The sequence below is a fragment of the Meleagris gallopavo genome, chromosome 8 (assembly GCF_000146605.3).
Source record: "Meleagris gallopavo isolate NT-WF06-2002-E0010 breed Aviagen turkey brand Nicholas breeding stock chromosome 8, Turkey_5.1, whole genome shotgun sequence".
NCBI lineage: Eukaryota > Metazoa > Chordata > Aves > Galliformes > Phasianidae > Meleagris > Meleagris gallopavo.
The window spans coordinates 19,948,685-19,973,900 of NC_015018.2; the positions used below are offsets into that span (position 1 = coordinate 19,948,685).

Here is a 25,216-nt window from a genome sequence, read left to right on the forward strand (position 1 = left end):
TCTTCCCCCAAGGTTTCTCCAAGGCAATATGGTCATGTTAGGGTAGAAATTAATGATAATCATTAGTTAGTAAAGTTTTGTTCTGTATTACCCGTACCCAAAGCCCTCAGTAGCTCACCCTTATTCCTGTATTTAGGCCATCTTGTAATTACATGAGAATTTAAGCACTTGGTAACGGCTAGACTCACCCATCCGGCCCTTTCAGTCCTGTTTGAGCCTCTGTCACATCCTCAGATATCATACAGATGCCTTTTCCTTTTTACTTTGGGGCAACTGTCAGGAATAATCTTGGGAGATAATGCAACTTTGGGAGCCAGCTGTCCACAGAGCCAACACTGCAGCGGAGATGGGAGATGACGATGAGGGCTTTGCAGGAGGAAATGGGGTCAGTGTCCATTCAAATTTTTCTAGACAACACTGTTGGTGTTGTCTAATTTAAAATTCTCAAGGTAGCTTAATATGAGATGGAGTGGTGCCGTTACCTCTTCTGAAGTATCACGAGTGTCAGCACATAGCTCTGGTTGGGCAGCAAAGCACCCACGGATCAGGAGGTGGAGATAAAAATGAGAAGTTGTGCATCTAACATCCAGCTCACCTTCCTGTAAATCCTAATATTCCACCAAAAGAAAAGTAATTCTGAATTCAAAAAAATAATTCTGAACCACATCATTGTTGGTTATGTCCTTCAGGCCTCCTTTCCACACTCATAAGCGGCATATTTTGCACGCTGAGCAGCTTATTAACCCCTAATCACCCAGTGACTTCTGGACTCCACTGCATGTGTAATTAGCTTTTCTCAGGTACAATTTGCCTGACAAACATGTCAGAACACTTGCAGCTTAGTTTGTTGAAACTGACAAATGCTGTCTTTCCACAGGCCAGGGGTATAATGAACAGGAAAAAAAGGACAGATATGGAAACATACAGAAGTGGATTCATGCCAGTGGAGCTCCCGGCGTGGGCCACATCGCAGCCCTCTGCGTGAGAGTGTGCACTCGGCCTGCTGGGATGGGGCAGTCACAAACCTGCCACCCACAGCAAGATTGCACGTGAATTTCAAATTAAGAGTGGGATTAGATCCACCTGGGAAAAAAGTATCCCCCCAAAACGAGCGAGAAATGAAAAAAGCAATGCAGTGGAGGCTGATGCTGTTAAAGGCCATCATACATGCTGAAGTAGAAGCAATGCTACTAAGACTCTCTGGGAAAGGGGGGGGGGAAATCAAAAGCAGATCCAGACAAAATTCAGGAAAAGCAAAAAGGGCAGGATTGTTTTTTTATAACAGCTTTGCGGTATCCGTGGGCTCAGTTGCTCCTGATTTCTGCCCTATGGCGTTTTCAGGTTATGCACCCGCACACTATGGGGAGTGCGAAAAAAGAAATCCTTACCTGACCTCTGGATAACCCAAACAGGAGATTAGCCCATTTCCAAGCAAAGCAGGTTGTCACACTGTTAGGCCAATTGCTTCTATTGACACTTTGCATAAACATCTTACACAGGGTGATCAGAAAGGACTGTTATGCCATTAACGCTCTTTTTATTTTTTATACCTAAGCCTTACAGAATAAAGGCCTTTCTGAGTAAGGGATAACAAAAGGGTCAAAAGGTCACAAACATTCTTTTAAGTAGGTAAAAATCTGGGAGGTTTGGATTCGTTGAAAAGTGCAAATTAGAACTTTTCTGCATCCTGCGGCATTCCAGCACCGTCAGCTTTTTCTGATTTTACTTCTATCAAATTCGTTAATCTTCTTAATTGCGCATTTCTACTTTTACTTTTAAATAAGCAAATGCTAAAAACTTAACTTCAGGAAATAGCAAGCTGTCTAATCTTCTCAGCTAATCGGTGATCTGAACAGATTTAGACAGTGCTGTTAAAATCCACACGGGGATCGGTGTGAAAATATAGAGAGTTTTTGCTGAAGTGGTACAATGGTACAACTGAGCAGTCTCCTATGTACGGTTTGCACCTATAATTTACACCGCGTGTGGTTTGCACTGTGTACAGCAAAATATTCTATATTTTCCTTTGTTTTGTTTTCGCTTTGATCAGAGATGGAAACAATCTCCCTTTAATAGTATAAAAGCCACCTGCTGGGCATTGCAGACTACAACTAATTGGTAAATTCTTTGAAATTTAGATATAATGGATTTTGACCTCTTTAATTAAAAAAATCCCAAAGGCTCGAACCCTGGTGAGCTCTGCTGGGAAAGCAGTGGTGCCAAGCATATGCAGCTGCAGGCTATGGCAAACCTTTTTAAGAGAGAAGACTGAAATAACATCACACCTTTTTCCTAGAGGATGCACAGCTTTTGACCTAGAAAAAAAAGCCTCGTGACCGTTGGCTACATAAATCACTGAGATGAAATAATAGCAAGTATATTAATAATACTGTTAGTAGTGCTGGAATTGGGAGACGAAAGGGACTTTTTTTTTTAAACTCGCAGAAGCCGTTCACAACCATCCCACTCTTCAAAATCCCTGCCCAGGAGCTCACAGTGTACCTACAGACAGCTTCTGTTCAGAAGAGCAAATGAGTTTGCTGACCGAAGAGAAAGCATGTCAATCAGACTCCTTGTTTCATAATTTCTGACATAATGCTAACCTTTCAGTGGAGCTATAATCTCATCAACTCGTGAACTCTGAGGCAATACTGTCTTCCTTTTGTTAAAACCCTTACTTATACTCTGCCCAGCAGAACGGGGCCATGGGCTACGGCTGGAACTCACTGCAGTAACATCACTATGAAACAAAGTCGCTTTCTTTTTAGAAAGACAAGCACACGTGAACATACTTTCCACAGGTATACACTTATTTCCAACGAATTAACAAAACCCCTGCAGGAACAGTAAGATAACATGCCCACTAGTCCACAACGCGCCATCTCCGTTTATTAAAGCATGCGGCCCATGAAAACACTAGATTGGAACTAAAACGCCAAGGACCAAAGTCAGAACGGCACAAAGACAAGCCTTGTTCGTGCTAAACATTCCCCGTTTGCAAAGGAACAACGGAAGTATTTAAGATACAGGTATCTAAATCTGGCTAACAAGGAGAAAAGGCAGCGCCTGCGAACGGTGGGCTAACAGCACACCAACCGAACGCAATTAGCACTCCATCAGTCGGTGCTCCTCACTGCTGACAAATACCTTGTTAGTCTGGTTAGCAAGTCTGCCTGCCACTTGCCAAAATATTTGGTTTTATTTACTCCTGGTGACTTATTTTGTGAACGTGGTGAATTTTAAAATCCCCCCTACCGATCACATAACTGGAATAACACACTCGAGTCTTGTATTTCAAAGTGTAAATTGATCTCTTGATCTGCGAATGTCTCCCTATAGTTCATGCTGCCCTTTTTCTGGATTGGTAGAACAAATGCATTTTCAAAGCGATGGTATGGGGACTTAACTATGCAATTCCCATTAGTGTCAATGGGGGTCGCAGGCTAAATTCCTACGCGATGCTTTGAAAACTGAGCCCTGGATTTTCAAAGGAAGGATAGTTTGTGTTAGAAAAGCGGTGTCTTTCAGTTTTTAAGCCCACCGCGTTTAAACGTGCTTTCTTTCTCTCTTTCTTTCTTTTTCTAAGCACTAAGCACTCGGAAATTGTGCCTAAACTGGGTACACTTAAACATTCACAAGAATGAAGCGGTTTTATATCTAAACGCTTACATCTGTTTCAAATTTGGAAGTGAAAATTGTATCTGTTGGGGTACAATCTTTGACACGTTTGTAAGTGTGAAACAAGTAAACGCCGGGGCTATGACAGCCGGACCTCTGGGAATTGTTGTTATGCTAAGAAAAAAGAGAAGTTTCCTGTTTTTGAATATATCCTTTATAGCCTAAATTCCCCCTAAGGGCAGAACACTTCCCTAAAACCTGGACCTTCAGGCACACTCTGAGATGCGTGGTCTTGTCATGTATGTAAGCCAAATGCATTTTGGACTTTTTGGCGCTGAAAGGAATGTAGGCCTGCCTGCGTATACTGCTGAAGCCATGTAAGCAAGCTTGTTGCTGTTATAACAAAACAAAACAAAACAACAACAACAAAAAAACCACTCCTGTTGTATAGCTTTAACAAATCTCATTAAGACATCAAGGAGCCAAAGATGTAACTTAGAAAGAAAGTCACTGAAGTAGTCATTGAGGCAAATAACCAAGCCCTATGCAACATACAATATCACAAAAAGTAATAAATACTCGAAGAACATTTGCTTGATTACAGTGCAAATGTTTTTTGTAAAGCACGTTCCTCTTCATCGTTAATGAGTAAGCTGGCCAGTAGCAAAAGAGCAAAACAGGCCAGGGTTTGAAAAGCAGAAGCCTGGCAGGCAGTCAGGCTCCAGAGGGCACAGCTCTGGCCAAATTGCTCCTGAACGTCCCATCAGCCTGTACACACAGTCCCTTCAGACAAAGCATAAACTATGTCAGTGGCAGAATGTGCGTGGATTAAACACTGTGCATTATGCAATGTTTGGGTTGGTCAACAGTTTTTTTTATTTTTGAGCTCCTGACACAGAGGCACACTCTGGCAAATGGCATGCAGGGAGTCACAAGCGCAGCCCCAAACACAGAGCTTCTGCTCTGATCTATTGAAAATATCATTTTAGCTGTAAGAATCAAGAAGTCCTTAATATATCACAGTTACTTTTACAGCTGTCATTTTCATTTTGCTCCTGTTTTTTTCTTCCTTTTTTAAAATACAGGTGTGTAAGTAACACTTAAACACTGAAACTTACCAGGAACACTATTAACTTGAAGTAATTTTTACAGCACAGTTTAAAAAACATAAATCCTTTATAAGCAGTTTTTTCCCAATAGCATGAGACTTATAACAGTCTTATTTTCAACCATGTGCTTGTCTAGAATCACAAACCTTTGTGTAACTGCAATAAAATTTAAATACAGGACACCTTCCATGGTGTGTTCTGGAATTGAACCCTCTTGTCCCATCTGCCATATTTCCAGTGCAGCAGTATCCACATGAGTAACTCTTCACCAAAGCTCAGTACATATGAGCTATGCTATGAGAAGTCATTACTTGACAAGTGCTGTTTAGAACTATTCTAAACTGTCCTTGTGTACATGCACATTTAATCTGTACTATCAAGCTGCTGTACTCTGGGACTAAACATCTACAGCGGTCTGTTCAAGTATAATTGCAGCTCCAAATTTAAATGTCAATCTGACTACTTTTAGGTTTGAAGGAAGGAGTTTCTACAGCCTGTGAATGCAAACGGATATCCACAGGAAGACAAGTAAGTATGACACAGCTCCATAGCATCAGACCTGCAAAGATGAACAACTTCAGATCTTTGTATGAAACTGGAGTTCACAAAACAGACCCAGGAAGCAGCCAGTCTAGTTACTCAGAGCTAGCTATTGACTGGTAGGACTGAATGTTTCCTTTTCCCAGCTTTCAAGTCATTCCTTGTCATGGACCAAAACACCAGATCAAATAGCATTTCAGGAAAATACTGAAATTACACTGTTGAAAATACGGAGGCTTTCAAGCTAACAGGTGGCTATGTACATCAGGTTATATAGTTTATGAGTATCTCTTGACTGCACAGCACTTGGTTTCCACAGAGTTCAGTCATCTCTAGTGGGCACTGACAGAGAACACCTCCGCCATTGCAGAGTTGATACAATGTTCCAGTGTGGCTGTATTTGCTCTACCCTTGGTCTCCCTTCAAAGGCTGTGCTTCAGAAAATGATCACAACATCCATGTTACATAGGGTCTACATCTCAATACTAAAGAAGATGTAGCACACCAATGGTAGTTACAACTGTAAAAACACGTACCAGCAGTAACACAAGTAGAAGTTTTAACCACAACTGAAATCTAAGACACTAGAGACCAGAAAACAGCAACTTTTTTTCTTTGTTTGTTTGCATCAAAAAGAAAAAAAAAATCCAATGCAATCTGCAAGGCACAGACACTTATAGATGTGCTCACTATGAGTTTACTGTAAACAGATAATTATTTCTTCCAAAGTAGTGCATTCAGGATACGCCTGCACACCCACCCTTCATAGCAGATGAAGTTACATCCCTGAGGGAAAGCTATACTAGACCTGGGAACCACTGGACAAGGAATTTCACAATCAGTAACTCAGGAATGTAAATATAGACAAGTTAAGAGCAAAGCCCAAAACACTGAAGTTTCCTATTCTTTCATGGACAACCTTCACTTTCTTTTTCAGCTACTACAAGTTTACCTCCACATTTATATCTGTCAAATGGCTCTCAAGGCATTTTAGCAAACACTGCACTCCATATAAAATCACAGTATTTGTTGGGTTTTTTTGTTTGTTTTGTTTTGCTTTTCTTGCCTAGATAATTTGGTTTAGCAAAGGTCTCTAAGCCTAGTAAGCTGCAGTAACAAGAAACCCGGATAACCCAGACTTTGTTTTTGTAGGCTATTTGTGAAAGATCTTGCTTTTCCTGATGCTATGTTTGCAAATGTCTTAGGAAAAATCCTTCCTGCTCAATGTCAATATTCCAATACTACTACTTTTCTAAGAAACATGCCTTCAAGAAATTATTTTTCCTAGAAGTTGATCTTTCTCCTTAGAATATGTTGTTTCTCATCACTTTTCAGGTGACAATATTTCCTTAAAATGTCTCATCTGAAAAATTATTTTTACAATTGCTCTGGAAGAGAGAAAAAAAAATCCAATGTAATACGTAATTCTTAGCAATTACTCTTCATACCTTAGCTCCAATAGATCCTAATAGACACATAACCTTGTTGGGTAGGTATGGCACAATTCAGCCTCAAATGTCTCCTGCAATTTGAAAAGCTCTTCCCTTGATTTTATTTGCCACTTTGAAATGTTATCCCTTTCTGGTGAGTAATCCTGTGCTAGATTCTTTTCCTTCTTAAATGAACATTATTCTCACCCTTTATTGACTGACCACATCTATTATCACATGTAAGCAGTGTTAATCCTCCAGTAATTAACACCCTTATTAAAGTAATTTTAACTCAAAGAAGTTTAAATCACATTATTGGTTTTATTTAATTAAGCTACAGAGATTGCTTTACATTGTCATTTGAGGTTCCAACCTGTGTCTTTTCAATCTACCAGATAGGCAGCCTTCCCCCATTACCTACATATTTCCATCTAGGAACTAGTCAAGGTTACTCTTTTCACAATTCACTTTTGAAGCCATACTCTATGTCAACAGATGCAAGACTTAGGCACTACACTGAACTCAAGACTCCCTTCTCTAAACTACCATTTGGATGTGTATTCCAATGACACTATCAAATTGAGGATGAAATCTATATTTTCACAGGACTCAATATCCTGTTAGTGCTTAAAATGAATGAGCAGCTTTTACTGTCTCCAGAGACACAAAACAAGAGCAAAGCTTTTTTATTTAAAATTTAGGCTGGCAAAAAGAAAGGAGAATCTGAATGCCCTGAGTGCACAATCTACTTGCAAAGGTTTGGCACTTTTCCTGTTGCTTAGAAAATAAGTCAGTTTTTAATCCAGAATTTTTTTTGTGTGTCTACTGCGGTTCCTCTCTATGGGAAAGTATCTGGTAGCCTATGTGCTCTTACAGAGCTCAGGTAAGCTGCTCAATTGACGTGTTTGACACAAGGTCAAAAGATGAAAACTGTCTTCTGGTTTAACTGCATCATGTTACACTGTGCCCTCTGGAGGAGTGTGGGCTAATTGTGTGCACTCCTGGAACAATTCCTGGAGGCACGCTGTTGAAACCAAGAAAGCTTGCATTCTCCAGGTAATAAGACAACCTCATGGCTATGTGGACTCTATACATCATTAACTGTGCACTTTTTTTCCTCGAGTAAAAACACCTCTTCAAACTTCTGCTGTTTAAAAAAATGTCTGTTCTTAATGGGTCTCAGCATAAAGCATAGAAAATGATAAACACAGAAAGAAAAAAGGATAAGAAAAATAAAGTGCCTTTATAGAGGCACAGCATTTTTTCTCTCTCTTTTTTATGTCCTTCATGCTATATCTTCATATTTTTTTCATCTCTTCATCTTCCAAAATCCATTCTTTCCTTTTTCCCACTTCTTTGCATTTTTCTTCTTATTCATTCATGTTTGTTTGTTTGTTTGTTGTTTGTTGTTTTTTTGTTTTTTCCCCTATCTTCACTCTATTATTGTGGAGTTCTCTAAGTTGTGCTGTCCTTTTGCCAATAATACGTGGGGGGAAAATCCTCTCCAAGAGTTTTTATATTTATTATTGAGGTGAAATTTATATTATATTGCATGGTGTATTATATTGTATGCATATTATATTGTACAAGCACTTTTGAAGATACAGTTATTTGTTCTAAGACACTATGGTCCAAAAGAATATATAGTCATTTCTGAATGTATAGAAATGTACATTCCAAATGAACACTCTAATCTATGTAAAGGTTTGTAAGCCTTGAGTTGTGAAGGCATATAAAACAAAGAAACAGAAAAACACCCTCCCTGCTTCCTTTCATTCATTACTATTGTTCTGAAGCTGAGAATTCCTTGGCTTCCTGGATTCCTTGTTATATAAATTCTTGATTTTACAGAATTTTCAATTATCCCTATAATGACTCTCAAAGAATAGATGGATTATCTTCCTCATTTTACAGAAGAATCTGTTGCAAAATGAGAAACAAAAAAGAGGAGGGCGGGAGCGGGCGAAGGGCTGGATATTCTGCCTGTTGCCTGTGCTTGACAGGGAATTTACAGAAGGGTTGGAATCTAAACATATTGATTGAAGCAACTGAAAACTGAGGGTAAACTTGTAGGGTTAAGCAGCTATTAGTGTAGCACAGCATATACTACTTATAATGAGGGATATTTCCTGCTTAGCTAAGGCTGGAGTATGTAAGCAATTTTGAGGCAGAAATTACTGACTACACTGAAGCAGCTAGCAGCCCCATGGCTCCTTGATGGGTGACTAGGGCTCATAGATACTAAGAACACAAATAACAAGTAACCTGAAAAGCAACAATTTTCTCTTCTTGTGTTGTTCATTTAACAACGCTCATTCACTAGTCATAGGAACCACATACCACCCACAGGATTCAGAGGAAGTCCTGTGGAGCTGGGGGCTCCCACACTGAACTCCATCCATCAGCTCAGAGCCACAGAAGGGCCCAGACACAATGGCAGAGCTCCTGCAGCAACTGGCTGTCAGCAGAAAGACAACAGCTTGATATAATGTATTCCCAAACTCTAGGAAAGTCAGGCATTCAAATCTTGCTACAAGTAAAGCCTTCAGTTTGCATTTATGGCATTTCTGGTGGGACAAAGATAAAGGCAAGCATCAGCTGGTGAGCAAAGCTGCCAGGAAAAAACTGTCAGAGAAATGCTTCATTCCATTAAATAGCTTCCACTGCATGGAATCTACATCAGTGACTCAAATAAAGGGTAAGCAAGAGTTAATAAATTTAATAGACAAATGGATCATTTTTTTATATTTCAAGTAAAAGATTGAAAAATTATCTGAAAGTGAGCCCAGTGGCAACTTTCTACTAATAGGTACTTTTGCAAAAGAATGGAAAAACTTCTAATGGAAATCTTTTTTTATCTTTTTTCCAATGGAAAACCTTTTCCGTATAAGGCTCATTTTTTTGCTTTCTCTCATAACATCCTTGGAGATGCTGCAGACTAAAACATGACTGCTTCATAAGTAGTTTCCCAGAGACATAGCATGAAAGTTATTGAAGAAATCTAATATTTCATTTGAGAAAACCGAGACTTTTTGGTTCTGGTATTACAGATAAGGCATAACTGGCATACGCACTTCAACTTCCGAGGATACAGCTATAGTGCAGTTCACATCATAATCTTGCAGAGAATTCATCTGCAACTGAGGGATGAACTTTCTTGAACCAAAAGCTCTCCAGAGATACAGAGTATCATCATAATGACAGCTCTGTAGGTTTTGAATGAATTGATTCCTTCTAAACATGGTCTTGTGAAAGTACTATTGATTCTGAAAGATGATTAGTTCTGACAGCTGGTACTTATCAGACAGAAACTTAGATATATCCATCTAAAGAGTCTTGACAGGAACTTTTGATATCTGCCTTGATTAACCTCTCCAGTGAAGTTTTTATTGATTTATGTGATGGCAGTATTTACAAGCTGGAACTCTGCTGCACTGTTTATGAAAAATCAAGCGTTCCACCTGCGTGTGGCAAAGAGATCAACAAAACCCTTTGCTTTCTCAGCTCTAAAAACTGAAAGTTCATCTAACAACAGCAACCTTAAGCCTTGCTTAAGCAAGGCTAGTGCTCCTATGCAAACACACTATCTGCTGGTCTCAATATCAAGCTTCATGAATTCTAACATTTTCTAAATGATTTCTTGGCAGCTCATCTAATTTGTGCGTATGTCTGGTTTCGTAAGTGGACAACTGTGTTCCTGAACTGTGTTCCTTAAATGAACTAGCTCAAAGGAACAAGAAGGAATATTTTTTATTTTTGATAACTTACACAGTTACAGGTACCTAGAGCATTCTTTACTGTCAGTTAGGAGATGCCATTTATTTTGAGTATTGCAGACTTCAGTACATAGTCTTTTGTGCATATTCTTTTGCACTTTTTTCTGGAGAAATTCTTTGCTTTTTGCCAGAGATGGAGTAGTGTATCTTGTAGCTAAACATTGTTTTAATTAGGTAAGCTATTGATAGGGCTCCTGAAGGGAAGTAGTAGAATTCGCACATTGAGATTTTAAAATCTATTTTTCAGGTATGCCCCTCATGCCAGTAAGCCAGGATGTAGCATGAAAACCTGGTGCAGTATCAGTGTGTTATTTGCACTCCTCTGATGAAAAAGGGGCATTCAAAAGCTGACCTGGATACAGACCATTTTGCAATGGATTTGATGAATGATTTTATGTCCGAAAGAACACAGATCTAATAACTGGCACGTGTGCCTTTAGCTCCTGACAACAATGGGACAGGAATACCTACTGCCAGGAAATGACTGACTTGCCATCCTGCTTTGATTATCCAAATCCTTATCAAGATAATGTATCTAAAGCTGTGCTTGGTGTTGACCCTCCCCACTGCTAATTTCTGTGCATTTGTTTCCAAAGCTTCCTAATTCTTACCAGCTGGCAAGTATAAATCCCATCCCAGTAATGAGCTGCCTTTTGTGTACAGAGCACTGATTGAGATCTTCCTCAAAGATATCTACACACACAATTTGCCCTACTGTGATTACCTACAGGCTTTGCAGAGCCTAGGCAAAAAGTCAAAAGCAGGAGTTTCCTTTGGGAAACGTAAGTGCATACAAATTCTTATGTTTGTCAGAAGAATTCTCATTTATTTGTAAGACTACAGAACTCAGAAAATGCACTGTGTATTCTCTCGCATGCTGGATAACATATTTATCACACAGTCATATTCGTAACTGTGTTATTTGGAATACAAGTATGTATATGCATGTTACCCAAGTATGACACAAATAGATGAGAAATTGAGCCTTGCAGTGTCTCTGCACTGTTCAATGTGTGGACTAAAATCCTCTTTCTTGCTTTAGTAGGGATCCAGTTTATGGAGAAGGCGGCCAAGAAGAGTTGCTTCCTTCTCCAGCAAAGTGAGGGTCTGTGACCTGAAATCCAGAGAAGTGTAGCTCCTGTTTTGTTGCTGTCTGAAACTCGAGCTCCTTTCTTTAGCTGAATAAGCAGCATTGCACTGAAAACTAGAGAAGTGCAAATCCCATTACATAGCACCCTGAGGCTGGGCTTCATGTTACAGATGTAACATGCTCCTCTGCTTGTTCAGAGAAGCTGGGGAGTGAAGGTGGGGGGAGAAAGGGATCAGTATGCATTGTGAAAGAGCCTCTGTGAAGATGAAAGTCTCAACAACAATTTCCCTCAGGAAGGGGAAGATGAAATATTCAATACTACCTGATAATTAAAAATTCAAACCACAGTCTTATGAAAGAGAGGCTTACTTCTATCTTTAAACCGTGAGGATTTTAAAGTCTTATTCCTGAACATACAGTTAGTGACTTCTCCCTCCTGGAAAAACCTAATGGTTTCTCTGGTTAAGACTTGTGGAGCAGGGCCCAGGGATAGCTAACTCATTTCAAAGCCAAGGCAATCTTCAGGCACAGGATACCTGTAGAACCCATGCCCTACAAGAATAATGGTAGACTGTTCTGGCAACAACCTGCAACTTATTCTCTGATATCTACTGAAGGGCAGACAACCCAGTGGCTGAGATTGAAGTCCAGCAATCTGCTCCACATTATCTACTCATGAGTCACTACTGAGTTTATCTGGACAGCTCTCACTGATGAATGAGAAGCAAATTTGGGTCACAGAAGAAAAGAAAGGTTATTCATAAGAATTTTCAGTTTGAAATAAATTTATGTCTGTTGCATGCAGCTCTACTGTTCAGAAGTTTAGCAGTATTTCTCGCACACCAAAAAATGCATTACAAAATAAGTGGACAAGTAGCCCAAGAAACTGTTAATCCAGTTTCCATTATGCTTTGCAAACATAAGAAAATGCTCTATACTGTTAAATATAAGATATAAATTTTTAGAAGAAAAATGTACTGTGCATTGAAAATTACTTATACTTATGGAAACGCGTGCTTATTTACACACATATACAGAAGTCTGAGAAAAATGTATCTGCTAATGTTTCCATGGTACATTCTTCTGCATATTAACTGCATTGATCGCATTACAATTTTACATCTAATGTGTGTCTAATGTTATCAGAATGTTAACATATACGGCTGAAAAATACTTCCCTCATCACCTCTGAGAAATTTATGGACCCTGTCATTCACCATTGGTCTCACAGACTGTAAACTACATTACCGCATGGGTGGAGACTCCTGTGGTGGTTCCTTAACTTGGAACTTGCTAACCTGGTGGCTACCTACAACACCTGATTCTGCTTCATTTCAGATGGCTATTCCTGTTGCAGGAACAGCACTGAGAGCAACTGGGGAATATTAATTTTACCTCCTCCATTGCCAAGAGAAAACATGGTTATCTTCACACCCCTTCTGAAACAAGAAAACTCCACAGTCATCAAACTAGCCTAGTACTTGTCTGACATGAGTCAGTAGAGGAAGACCTGTCTGAAACTGAAGTAATGGTCGTGTTGGAGAGAAGCACGAGAAATCACCTGTGAAGTCTAAGGTGAAAAAAAATGTAATGAAATCGGCAGCTTAGGCTATAACTATGCAGGCAATGATTTTATTTCAAGAATAGGCATTTATTTCCTCTCAGTTAGTTAAGAAGTATGAAATTTGTCCTGGGAAATTACAGCTACTGATACAACATACAACCGGATCTCTAAGGTTACTACTAGGTTACCATTATTGTCCACTACACACTGCACGGGTTCTCCAAAGAAGAGCACACACATTCTAATATTCAGGCCTTTTCCTCATAGCGTTTAAATGTGCAGGACATCCAAGAAGCAGCTGCCTCACATTCCAGAACAGTAACACTAATTTTTGGACACTAAAGAACAGATCATAACCAGGACAAAACTAATTCATGGAGAAGGTAGAGCTTTCTCAGAGACCAATTCAGGTAGGATGAACTAAGACTTGTTTACTTTCAAAGGTTAATTCCAATTGACCTAGGATCTGAAATGGTAGTAAAATCCCCAAAGTTCATTCCACCTCATTTTGGGCCAGTGCACTATTTACCCAGGCTCCCTATATAGTCAGTAGCAAGAGATTATCTTCTGAGAGCAATGCAGGTCACAGGTGAGCTGGGTCATCTTCATGAGATGCCAAAGACCATTCTCTTTAAAGAGTCACATGCCACTTTGATAATCGCCTTGATGAGCTGGCTTGCTCCTCAGTGCTTTAAGTAAGGGAGGTGAAATGGTGCACCCAGGTATGACCTCAAACCTCAATACAAACAGCATATGACACAATTACAGCAGCTGTACAGAGATGTGTAAATGTGTACAGAAATGTTTGTGTATATAAATTTTCTTAACAGCTGCTTTCTGCTTTAGTAGCTGCTAAATTAGCTGGAGCTTCAAGTTTTTAGAAGATCACGGTCATCGGATTCTTAATTAGTAGAGGGGATTTTATATTAGTATTCTCTCTGCAGTAAACTTTAGATAGCTCTCTAAGAAGTTTCTGTATGTTATTCTATGGTTCTATAGCCACTGCCCATGTCAACAGGTCTGAAGTACAATACCTTCTTATCAGCGCAGGGACGACACTACATAGTTACATTTATCCTTTGGAGGATAGTTCATAGGCGTCATACAATGACTTACAGTGATGCAAAAGCCAAGGATGTTTTTGGCTACACTTGTGATATATCCATCCACGCAAAGCAAACATAATGGACTCTTCCATTTTAAGTCAATCACTTGCACAAAGCAGATTGCCTGAATGTGAAACTATCCCGGATTAATTTTTCTAGATTACATCATGTGACATGTAAGTTCTTAAGTTCTTCAGAAATTGTGCCCTGCCCCAAAAAGTTTCTGTTTTGTCTGCCAAAAATAAATAGCAGAATACAACCAAAACATTTAAATTAGAAAGAAGTCTATGCACACAAAAGTCTTCCTCCAGGCAGAAGAAAATAGAATGGAGAACAAATGCACCTTGTGTGATTAGCCAACTGCATGGGATAAGTCATCTCTGTAAGATGCTGAGATACTGAAGTTACGGGAACAGAACAAAAATCTTTATTGACCAGGGTTTCTCCAGATTACTAAGCTTCTTTAAGGAATACATTAAGTATTTACAAAAGTGTAAGAGGAGACAGTATAAGAAGAAATAGCTGCTCAAAGAGGACTCTGGGAAGTGCCTGCCCCATTGCCACTCTCAGCTTCTTGCAGCTTTCTGCAAATACTGGTGTTTTTTGTTTGTTTTTTTGTTTTTTTTTTCAGAAGCAACTCTCATGTCAACTTTCTGTTTGCTCTTTTGCATTTGTGGGAAGAAGGAAAGAAGTCTTGCAGGGAACAACGTACTGTTCATACATTGCCTTCAGGAACTGTTAGGATGAAAATTCTAATGGCAATTCTTTTTAAATCTGCTTCTCTCCCCGCGGTAATCATTCAAGTGTAGCTCTTCCCTCTCTTTTTTCCAAGCTTGTTCCTCGTAAGTCGCTTTACCTCTTTAGGAAAATGTGCTACAATATCCTACTGCCCAATCCTCATTAATCTTACACATTGTCCTAGTACAACACAGAGAGAGTAAGCTGTTGTTGAGATAACTGGCTTCCATTAGCAAGCATGTGATTGGCAGGACGATAAAGTCTTTTCCCTTGCAGGTCAGCTGCTTTTTAAGAAGAGGGCAATCCTGCTGATCCATCTTTAAGTTACAGTCTCTCACTGAGTCCCAAATCTCTTGCCTTTTAGCTTTGATACGGTTCAAGCTTTCCCCCTTGTATCAGCCCCTACCTGTCATCAGCTCCTCTGTACCAAACAGCCAATATCAGGAGTTTGACCTCAGGGCACAATCCGGGTGGGCAGGTAAAACCTGACCACTGGACCTACTTCCTTATCTTTCATATCCTGCAATTCATGAAGAAGTATCAAATTCAAACTAAAAAACAGAAGCATGACCTTTTATAAGAACTTTCTGAAAAAGGCTCTGTTGCTTTTCTAAGTATTCTTGAAAAGAACTGTCATCCACCCTATTAAGATAGAAATGGATCACAAATAAGGAAGAGATGGAAAACACTGCAAATGCTTATGAAATGCTAAGTGTTATTTTTAATGTGCTCTTGCAGTACCTAACCACTTTTGGCAAAACATGCAATGATATGGTAAAAACAAAACAAAACAAATATACCAGACCTGTTTATATGTACATGCTTAGATTGCAACCTACACTTTTGCTGTTTATAAAGCTTTCAAAATCAATTAGACTTCCATGGGATACAGAGTGTTCTCTACAAAATGTTATTTGCACCAAGAGAATTCTAAATGTAAATTGCTAACATAAACTGACTGCTATCACAGGCAACATAATCCTTATTTACATGATATGCTCAACAGCTGGTACTTAATACATACAAAATATTATTTATTTCCCATAGCAAGTATGTGCATGCCCTGCATAGCTGCATATGCTTCTGCATAGCTGGAAATCACATTTTCCTTTGAAACAAGCATAGGCTCCACAGAGATTTATAATGCTCAGGCAGATGAAAGAAATGTTGCCAAAAATCTCTCAACATCCTCTCCCTTTAAGTAAATTGTCTTTGTACAAACTGGAAGATGTTTAGTCAGTTCTAACACTGATAATAAAAGGAGAATAAAAGAGAAACCAAAAGAGGAAGGCTGTTAGTCAAGGCAAGATTTGTACTTTGCCAGACTTAAACTATCAAATATGTTGAAGTCTGGTGCTCCTAATATTTAGGTATCTCATTAATGAATCTTACGGCCATGATCCTACATTCTTCTCAGACAGACCAGACTTACCCCATTGTAGATATTGTTCATTATGTTATGTTCCGCTAAGAATATAACGGGCAAATCTAGCTTTAAACTTTCTCATTTAAAAATACGCTTTGTCCTTTCTAATTATCAGGAGAAACCGGAACACTGTTGCCAAGGGAATTTTCCCTTCTGAAATGCCTTTCTATTATCTTAATGTGAAAAAGAAACTACCAAACTATTAAAAGAAAACATGTTCTTACTACATAGATAATTTTGCATTTCTACTCTTTTCTGATGACTTTGACAGACACATAATGGTGCTGAAAAATCTACCAGCATTTGCAGAAAGCTAAAGAGCCTCCTTGTGCAGCTAATGTTCCATTTCACTATTTAAATGACACTTTGTACTTGAAATTTTGTGAAACAAATTCTTCTTTAAAATTTACTTCAAGTAGGAAAGGTTTATGAAAATGAATTGCTGTGGTTGGATATATTATCAGAATTTAGAGAGCAGGGAATAGAAATGACTACATGAAATTAAGATAAGTTAACTTTAGTCTGGAAAACAACCTTCCTTTTGACAAGAACTGAGAAAAAGTGTTTCCAATAGTAAGGCACTTTAACTTAATTTTGGCATAGAATAAAGATCAGCTGGCTGGAATCAAGTGACTTTCTAACTTTTTAAAAAGTTAGAAAGACTTTCTAACTTTTTTAAAAAGTTTAAAAGAATATGTACTAAGTTAAGTAAAGGAAATGTTAAATAATACTATGCTTGATTCTACTCTCCAGGGAGTCATTCCCTAGAAAGGAACAATCGCCCAGAATGAAACAACAGTAACAGCACACCAGGGTAATGTGTATTCTTTCAGAAAAAAAAAGCATTGCAGGACCTTTACAAAACAGTCAGGACCAAAATTCAATGTTATATCCATGTAATAATACCAGTAGCACGGTGCCCCTTAACACCACCTTGAAAAAATAATTTTATAGTAAATAATAGGGAGTAGTGCCACTAGTAACACTCAAGTAACTGCTTTTCAAAACCAATTACATGGGAATGCTAAAACATGAAAGGTTCTCGAATTTAATAACTCCAGCATTGGTCAAAAGGGGAAATAAGTAGGATAAAAAACAACAACTAGTGTCTTACTTGTCTGAGGTCGATGAAAGCTAACTGCAGGGTGTCTCCCTGGAATCCTGGCACAGGCTCAGAACTAGCAAACACTGCAAGAAAAAAAATAAAATTATGGATGTCGATTTTTTTATAATCTAACATAAAAATTAGCTGTATGCATTATAAATGATAGTTAACATTAAAATGAAATCAGTTTGATGCAAATACATTACAACTATTTAACCCACCCTAATTAAAAACAAAACAACACACAAACAACTTTCCAAGAACAGTACCTTTAGGAGGACATTTAGCTTACAATTCTAAACCAGCTATAATCTTACAAACATTAAAGCCAACAACTTTACATTTTCAGCCTGAGGTGAGTGATTACTGAGGTATTTTGAAATAACACCAATTCCATGCCTGTCAACATATTTTCAAACATCTGCTTTTGTTACAGCATCTGCTCTATAAAACCCCACCTCTATCCAAACAGCAATAAAAGACAGTAAGGCGGAAGCTTGTTCAATGTGTGAACAACAGGTGGAAAACTCTAAGTGCCACAGTCAGAACAGAACTGAAATATCTGTTCATGATAATGAACTTCTGCTGTTCTTGAACCCAAAAACAGACTGACAAAATTGGAAGGTAAAGGTATCACCTAAGTACAAAAAACGGTAACACATATGAATTAAACAAACTAGCTATTTATTTAGGTTAGGAAACCTCAAAGATTTTCAATCTTAAAAATTAACAAATTTATTATTTTAATTTCATATGCAATTTGAAGGCAATCAAAGAAAAGTCAATAATCTATAAAAGAAGGGTAATGTCACAGATTTCTGTTATAATTAAGTAAAAACAGTAAAATTAAAAATTCATTAAAACTACAAATCCCCAAAACAGTACATCATAGTTAAACTAATAATGAAGAAATACCAGAAAGCATTAATGCACTGTAAAGAAGGTCAATGGAAAGAGAAAACAACAAAGCTTTGCATCAGCCTCCTCCTTTGTTCATATCACAGAGAGCTACCAAACTAAGACTTCAGCAGTTTCCCACTTCCTTCTACAAAAATCACACAAACAGAAGCTCAGCAAAATGTCGTGACATTTCAGATGGCTTCAGGATGTACTCAAAAGAAGCACTGATGGGATGGAATTTTATAGCCCACATGTTGAAAACTATCCACATTCAGGCACTGCCTTTTCTTAAATGTAAAGAAGAAAGTAAAAGCTGTATGATGATAACATTTAAAAAGTTGGAGATCAGACACAACGAGGCATATGCTATGTAATTAGTAGTCTTATATATGATCAGAAGGCCTGCTCATGAACTCAATCCAGCCCTTCGGACAGCAGAACTTCAGTAGCCTAATAACCAAAGTCAAGGAAGTCATTAACTGTGTGCAAAAAGATGAAAAAGAAACTATCACTGATTTACTGCTTAACACAAGAAATAAAAGACAGTGAAATAAATGGAAAGAATTTTACAAATCAGAATACTTTTTCATAAAACACAGTACAATTATGAGTCTCATTCTTAATACAGGTTGTGCATAACAGAAATACAAATGAGGAACAAGTATAAATGTAAAAAATGTTTATTTGTAATACAGGCCCTTCAACAACGATTAAACAGAATAGTCTGAATACACTGTTCATTAAATCCCTATGTACTGCTGGAAGATAGATCTGCAATGGGAGGTGCCACTCAATAAACAGCTGGTGTTTTATGATCTTCTCTAAATACTGTCACTGATCACTGCTGGGGACAGGATGCTTGGTTAAAGGGAGCCTTAGCCTCACTCAGTTGGTAGTTCTCATGTTCTTATCCCAGTCACACACTCATAAGGGACATTTACAGAAAACACCCACTTTCTCATACATCCACTCAGGTAAGACATTCTATTTCAAAAGAGTTGAAGAGAATTTTTCTTATGCTTGTTGTCTTGAGCAGTCAACAAACTAGATATTGCTCATGCGGCTAATATAGTTGGGAATTTACCCTAACATTAAATAATGCAATATTTGTTTCACTAGAAAGTACCTACCACTCAGGTAGCTACAGAGCAAGCATGCAAGGCCTCAAACTAAATTACTGTATATGCTCCATTCTCTTCAATTACAATTTTCTGTTGTAAATTTATTTATGCACTGGGGGCATTCATGACAACAAAAATATTTATTCTTATACTTGGGACATTTTTGACAGGTAACTACAGCAGAATTTTCTTCATTATTAAAATTTTGTAAGTTCAAAGAGCAAAAAGATAATCTACTTATGGTAACAGTAAGACAGTCCCACTCCCTCAGCTCAGGGCTTTTAAGTTTTGCTAACAGTTTTACAAAGCTAATTAAATATTTTCTACTGCACAGCATTTTAGGAAGATATTTTAAGAACTGGATTAACATTCTTAAGGTCTTTGTCCTAAGGGTCCTTTTCCAGATAATAATGAAACATTGTCATATATAGATCTTTAAAAATATTTACCACCTACATTCATGTTAATCTTAAAGAGGATTTGGAGGGGTAGGGGGTTACTTGTTTGTTTACTTTAGCACGCATAAGGACATTCAGGAATTTTACAATATCTGAGAGTGAAAATGCAAAGATCACCATCAAGACTATTGAATACAAGGGCAAACAACTAACTGCTGGCAGTTTGAATTAGAAACTTCAATGCTTTCAGAAAAATAAGCTGAATATATGCATTAGATGAATCCACTCTTCACAAAGATATTATTAACCATTTTCCTTGCACTTTGTTAACACCATGTTGTCCTTTTCTAAGTATATAAGGCTGGATCTTTGGTAGAATGTGTGGTCACAGCACACCCAAGCTCCTCACTGTTAAGCACAGAAATACAGTTCATGTAACAGCCAGTTTGGAATTTACAGGAGGCAGAATCCAGTAGAAAAAGAAAAAAAAAAGATTTAACAATACAAAATGGGCTATGAGTTAACAGGTACACAAGAATGGTAAACATAAATGTTGCAAAGATGGCTTTACTCTATTTTAAGCATTACATTTGCTCTTCTCATTACATTTTGTATACAGGATATATGTGAACTGATATATATATATACACCTGATAGATATCTTACTTGAAAGTTTGTGTCTGCTAAAATAGAATTGAAGACATCTGTGAGTAGTAATGAATTTCTGTGCACTTCTGGATTTATTAACAGGTCCCTTCATTGTATTCTCTCAAAACACAATCCTTTGACTATCATTCATGTATGCTCTGCTGGCCTGGGAATTCAAGTACTTATCTTATTTTCTGACAGTTTGCAGCTCAATTACAAAAATTAAAATCAGGACCAGATTTTGGATCAAAAGCTGAACCAGGGCAGCTTTCCTCAGCGTCATATTATCAATTTTCAAGTCAAAGGCAGAGCTGCAACTGTATTTTTAAATGAAGAGCAGAGAATGGGTGAATATTGGAGCAGCCTTTGGCCACTTTGCAGCCCTGCTGGATGCTCCAGCTGTTCAAACAGGCTGGGGAGAGCCACACTGAGAGGGCCACCAACTGCCAGGCTCCAGCCCTCCCCCAGCACTGCCAGGCATCACTGCTTCTCCTGCTCCTCTGCTGCCATATGTGGCCAGCAGATGAAGGATGGTCTCAAGTGAGCCCAGTTGACCTGGCCTTGTAGATGGAAGACAGGCAGGTAAAGTGAGGGGCCTCTGGAGAAGAGAACTATGTTTTTTCAAGAGAAAACCAGATTTGAGATCCTCAACTTCTGGTATCTCACCTGGAGATCACCTCTGCGCATGCTCAACAGAGAGCGCATGGGTCAAGAATCCCACTTGCTCTTGGACACTGCAGCTCTCAATACAGTGCACTGGTTGGAAGGTATATTGCAATCTGCCTTGCACTAACTATCTGCTAATTGATGCTGTCCCAGAATTTCTTTCATCCTCACTGACAGTCAGAGTTAAAAACCTTCCCATCATTGCACAGACTCATGACTGGATGAAAAAGGAAGCTTACTCAATTGCCCCTCCTGCTACTTGATCCTTTCTCACACTTCAACTATATTAAAACACACACAAGTATTACAAAAGCTACTGATAAATTTTCCAACAATTAGAATTTCTGACCAGTCCTACTTAATAAAACACTGATTCAAGGTATCTAGATCTGGATTGCATTGTAAATTAAAGCATTATGTTCACTTAAATTGCAGTGCGAACTTTAAAGCAAAAGGAAGTTACCTACACTCGTATTTATAGAATCATAGAATCAGAATTGCTCAGGTTGGAAAAGACATCAAAGATCATCAAGTCCAACTCCAACCTAACCATACTACCCTGACAACCCCCCGGTAAATCATGTCCCTGAGCACGTACCAACTGGATCAAAAAAAATATATCTATTTCTGTGAAAGCAGAAAACACAGTGTAAAAACTATTTGTGTGGAGAAGAAGCCAACACATATTTGGATCTCTTCAGCAAAATGACTGGGTAATAATACAGCTGTGAAGCATTTTGTCCAAGTCAGAGAAATACATACAATCACTATGTAAAACAACATTCTACATAAAATTTTCATATTTTAAAATCTATATTAAATTGCATATAATATTTTATCAACATATTTTTAGACAATCAAAAAGATACTTCTGTATCTCCGCATTTCACAAATATCACTGTTCAAAGGCTTGTTGGATTGTTGTAGATTTTTGATTCCTTAACACAAACAGCACACATTCCCAAAGTCATCTCTGTGTCTAGAAATCTCTTGTGCTATTATTTACACCTTGCTTCTCATAAAGTGAGATACACATCTGAATTCCAAAGAAATGGCAAATGCCTCTCCTTCCCAACCCATTTTCTTCCTTTGCACACTGAAATGCAATGCATAGGCAAAGGCCATTCACTGGGTTATCTTCAATGGAAACAAATACATACACATATTTTTCTGAACACCGTTGTAAGAAATCAATTATCCTAATGGAAGATCATCATTAAGAAAGAATGACATAAAAAACAAAAGTAAAACACTGTTCTAGTTCATAAATATGTAGAGAGCGTGGAAAGTACTTCAATTAAAACAAGACATTCTGCAATCAAACTTATAGCTTTTGTAATGTTTGGAAGGAATATGCAAAACTGAAGAACAGAGCAGAACGCTCAATACTATTTTTAAATCAACCAAGAAGATCATTTGATACTACTGTTAAGCAAAAGCATCATGAAGATATACTTTCAGATTTTCTGCTCTGCCTCTTAAATTCAGGTACTTTTCATGGAAATGAAGTACAGGATAATGAATTTCCAGTGATCACCACAAGATAACCTCCTTCCCTTCCACCTTAATTTCCTGGAAGTCCAATTATCATTTTACCTGGCTACTACAATTCTTATAAATTTTAACATTTACTGACTTAACAGCTTATTAATAGACTGTTGGGTTAGTTATCAGACTGCTGATTGCCTTTTCTGACTACTAATCACATTTTCCTGCATTTATCTAGATCTCTCCCATTTCATACTAGAAATAATGAAAATGCAATGTTAAAAATCAAAACAAGTATCTAGAACATTGCCAAGAATGTATTAAAAATGCATCTTCAAATATTCAGAACTTTCTATATTTCACATGAATTTTTAGTTCAGAATGCATCTCAGTATACTCTGCCTTGCCTATAAGTAAAATGTCAAATCCATGTATACAATACAGTAGAAAACTACCTGATATTTGTGAATTATTCGCACACACTAAGCACTAATTGAAATGTCTCTGTTGTACCTATTAATCTCGAAGTGTCAAAGAATAAAGCTGGGAGAGAGTGATGAACAAGAACATAAATCACAAGCATCACAGTGAGGCCTGGAATGTGCCTGTGATGGACCTTATGAATGAAACTGCAATAGCAAAGCAGTCTCTGAACAACACCCAGTGCCAATCCCTTATTCCACAGAATCATAGAATCAGAAGGTAAGACATCATTTACTGCAGAGTATTATTTGGTCAAGCTGCCATAGTTATCTTTAAGCATCCCAAAGGGTTTCTGTGTAAAACCATTTTCTTTTTCTACTATGCTTTAAAAGCACTGTAAAAAGAAATAATTGAAGTTTAATCTATTTGCAGTAGTACATATTTCAGACATTAGAAACAGAACAACAAGGCAGAGGGCAAGCGCTCTCTGCTATTAAGCTGTTTGTTCAGAAGGCAAATGATTGTGTAGTGGATGAACCAGTTCAGCTTGTCTTGGTGAACAATTCAGTATCAGCACTATGAATATTATGCAATTTGCTTTAACAGCCACGATCTTTTCTTAAAATTGGGAAAGCAGATGAATGCACATGCGCATATCCCTACCCATCTACTAGAAAAGAACACTTACATTTGCATTATCAAATGCACTAAGTATCAAACATCGAAACATCATCTGTGGCCAACTTGTGCAATCACATCCTAAGACAAATCTTAACACTATGATCACAAATATTATCGGTTGTTCCGAAAGTAATGCCTCTTATTTAGAAACTACAACAGATACAAAGAGTCCAAAATGGGTAAAAACTCTGCTACGAAACACTGTTTTTCAACATAGTTACCATCATTAGTTATGCATTTTCACCAGCCGTGAACAAGAGCCTGCATGCCATGCTTGTAAACATCTGCATGGCCATCCAGAGCATGGCTTGCATTTCACACTGTTGTTGCCTCTGCTGAAATGCACCACCCCCACCTCACTCACATCCACTGTTTGGTCTCCATAAGCATTCAGCAAGCATTGACTAATGTCAGTGGGTGCCATTTTTTCTGCATGGAGGAATTCAGTTTCACACTTCTGCTTCAAATGTACTTCCATGTCAGATGCCATCGTATCCGAGTGCCCCTCTGCTGCCATCTGTCACAAGGCAACAACGCTTAAAGGAATACTGGTGGGAAAGTTTAATCTCTATTGCCATACCACCAACATTCACTCTGATGTTGTGGGCCAACAGAATAAAATTTGATGTGTTACTTTTGGAGTAGCCCTTGTATATTTTTTTCCAAACAGATCCTGATAATCCTGTCAGTTCACCTCATGCACTGAAAAGCCTTAAAGATGCAATACAAAGGGCCTGTCAGAAAGGTGCCTTCATCTCTTGCTGCAGAGTTTTAAATGGAATGTAACAAATAGAGCAGGAAGTGGAAAGACATGCATGTGGCCATCAAAAATTTCCATTAACTTTGCCCCTGGAATCCCACAAGAATCCTTTGTGATGCTAACTAAATTGCTTGAAAACAAATTTCCAATTTCCCATAGCTGGCTGTTAATTGAGCAGACATCAGGTTTCTTTTTCATGTGTGCAAGCTAAACGCATGAGGATACACAGAACTGCCATGTTCTAGAGAGGTCGCTAAAATCACTGAGATCTGTGCCTCAAACATATAAGGGGAAAGATAATTTGGAGAAAAAAATACAAAACAACAACAAACAGAGCATGAGAAACTAAAGATATACATTAAAGAAGTCCTAGCGAGCCTTTTTAGTGAACCTCAGCCATCAACTGCAAAAATAGGCATAAAATCTACTCACATAACAACGTTATGAAATTACTTCCTTAATACAGAGTAAAAGCTTACCTTACAGTGGTGAATTCCATGTAAAACATGGGGAAATTAATCCTGTCATCAGTGCTAGATTCAACCAGTTTTATTACTATAAAACTATATGCTATAATTTTGAATAGTGAGTTGATGTCTATTAAATGAGCACTACCACTCTGCACAGTA

At 38.1% G+C, this 25,216-nt stretch overlaps 1 protein-coding gene across 3 annotated transcripts in view; it reads right to left on the reverse strand.

The window, feature by feature from the left end:
* Window positions 1-17,478: 17,478 nt before the first annotated feature.
* EXOC6 (exocyst complex component 6) overlaps window positions 17,479-25,216 on the reverse strand; it is a 64,086-nt gene continuing 56,348 nt past the window's right edge. For all 3 annotated transcript variants that reach the window (XM_019617673.2, XM_019617674.2, XM_019617675.2), the window contains one exon: window positions 17,479-17,585. In XM_019617673.2, coding sequence (XP_019473218.1) covers window positions 17,500-17,585 — 86 coding nt within the window. In that variant the 3' untranslated portion in view covers window positions 17,479-17,499. The remainder of the gene's footprint in view (window positions 17,586-25,216) is intronic.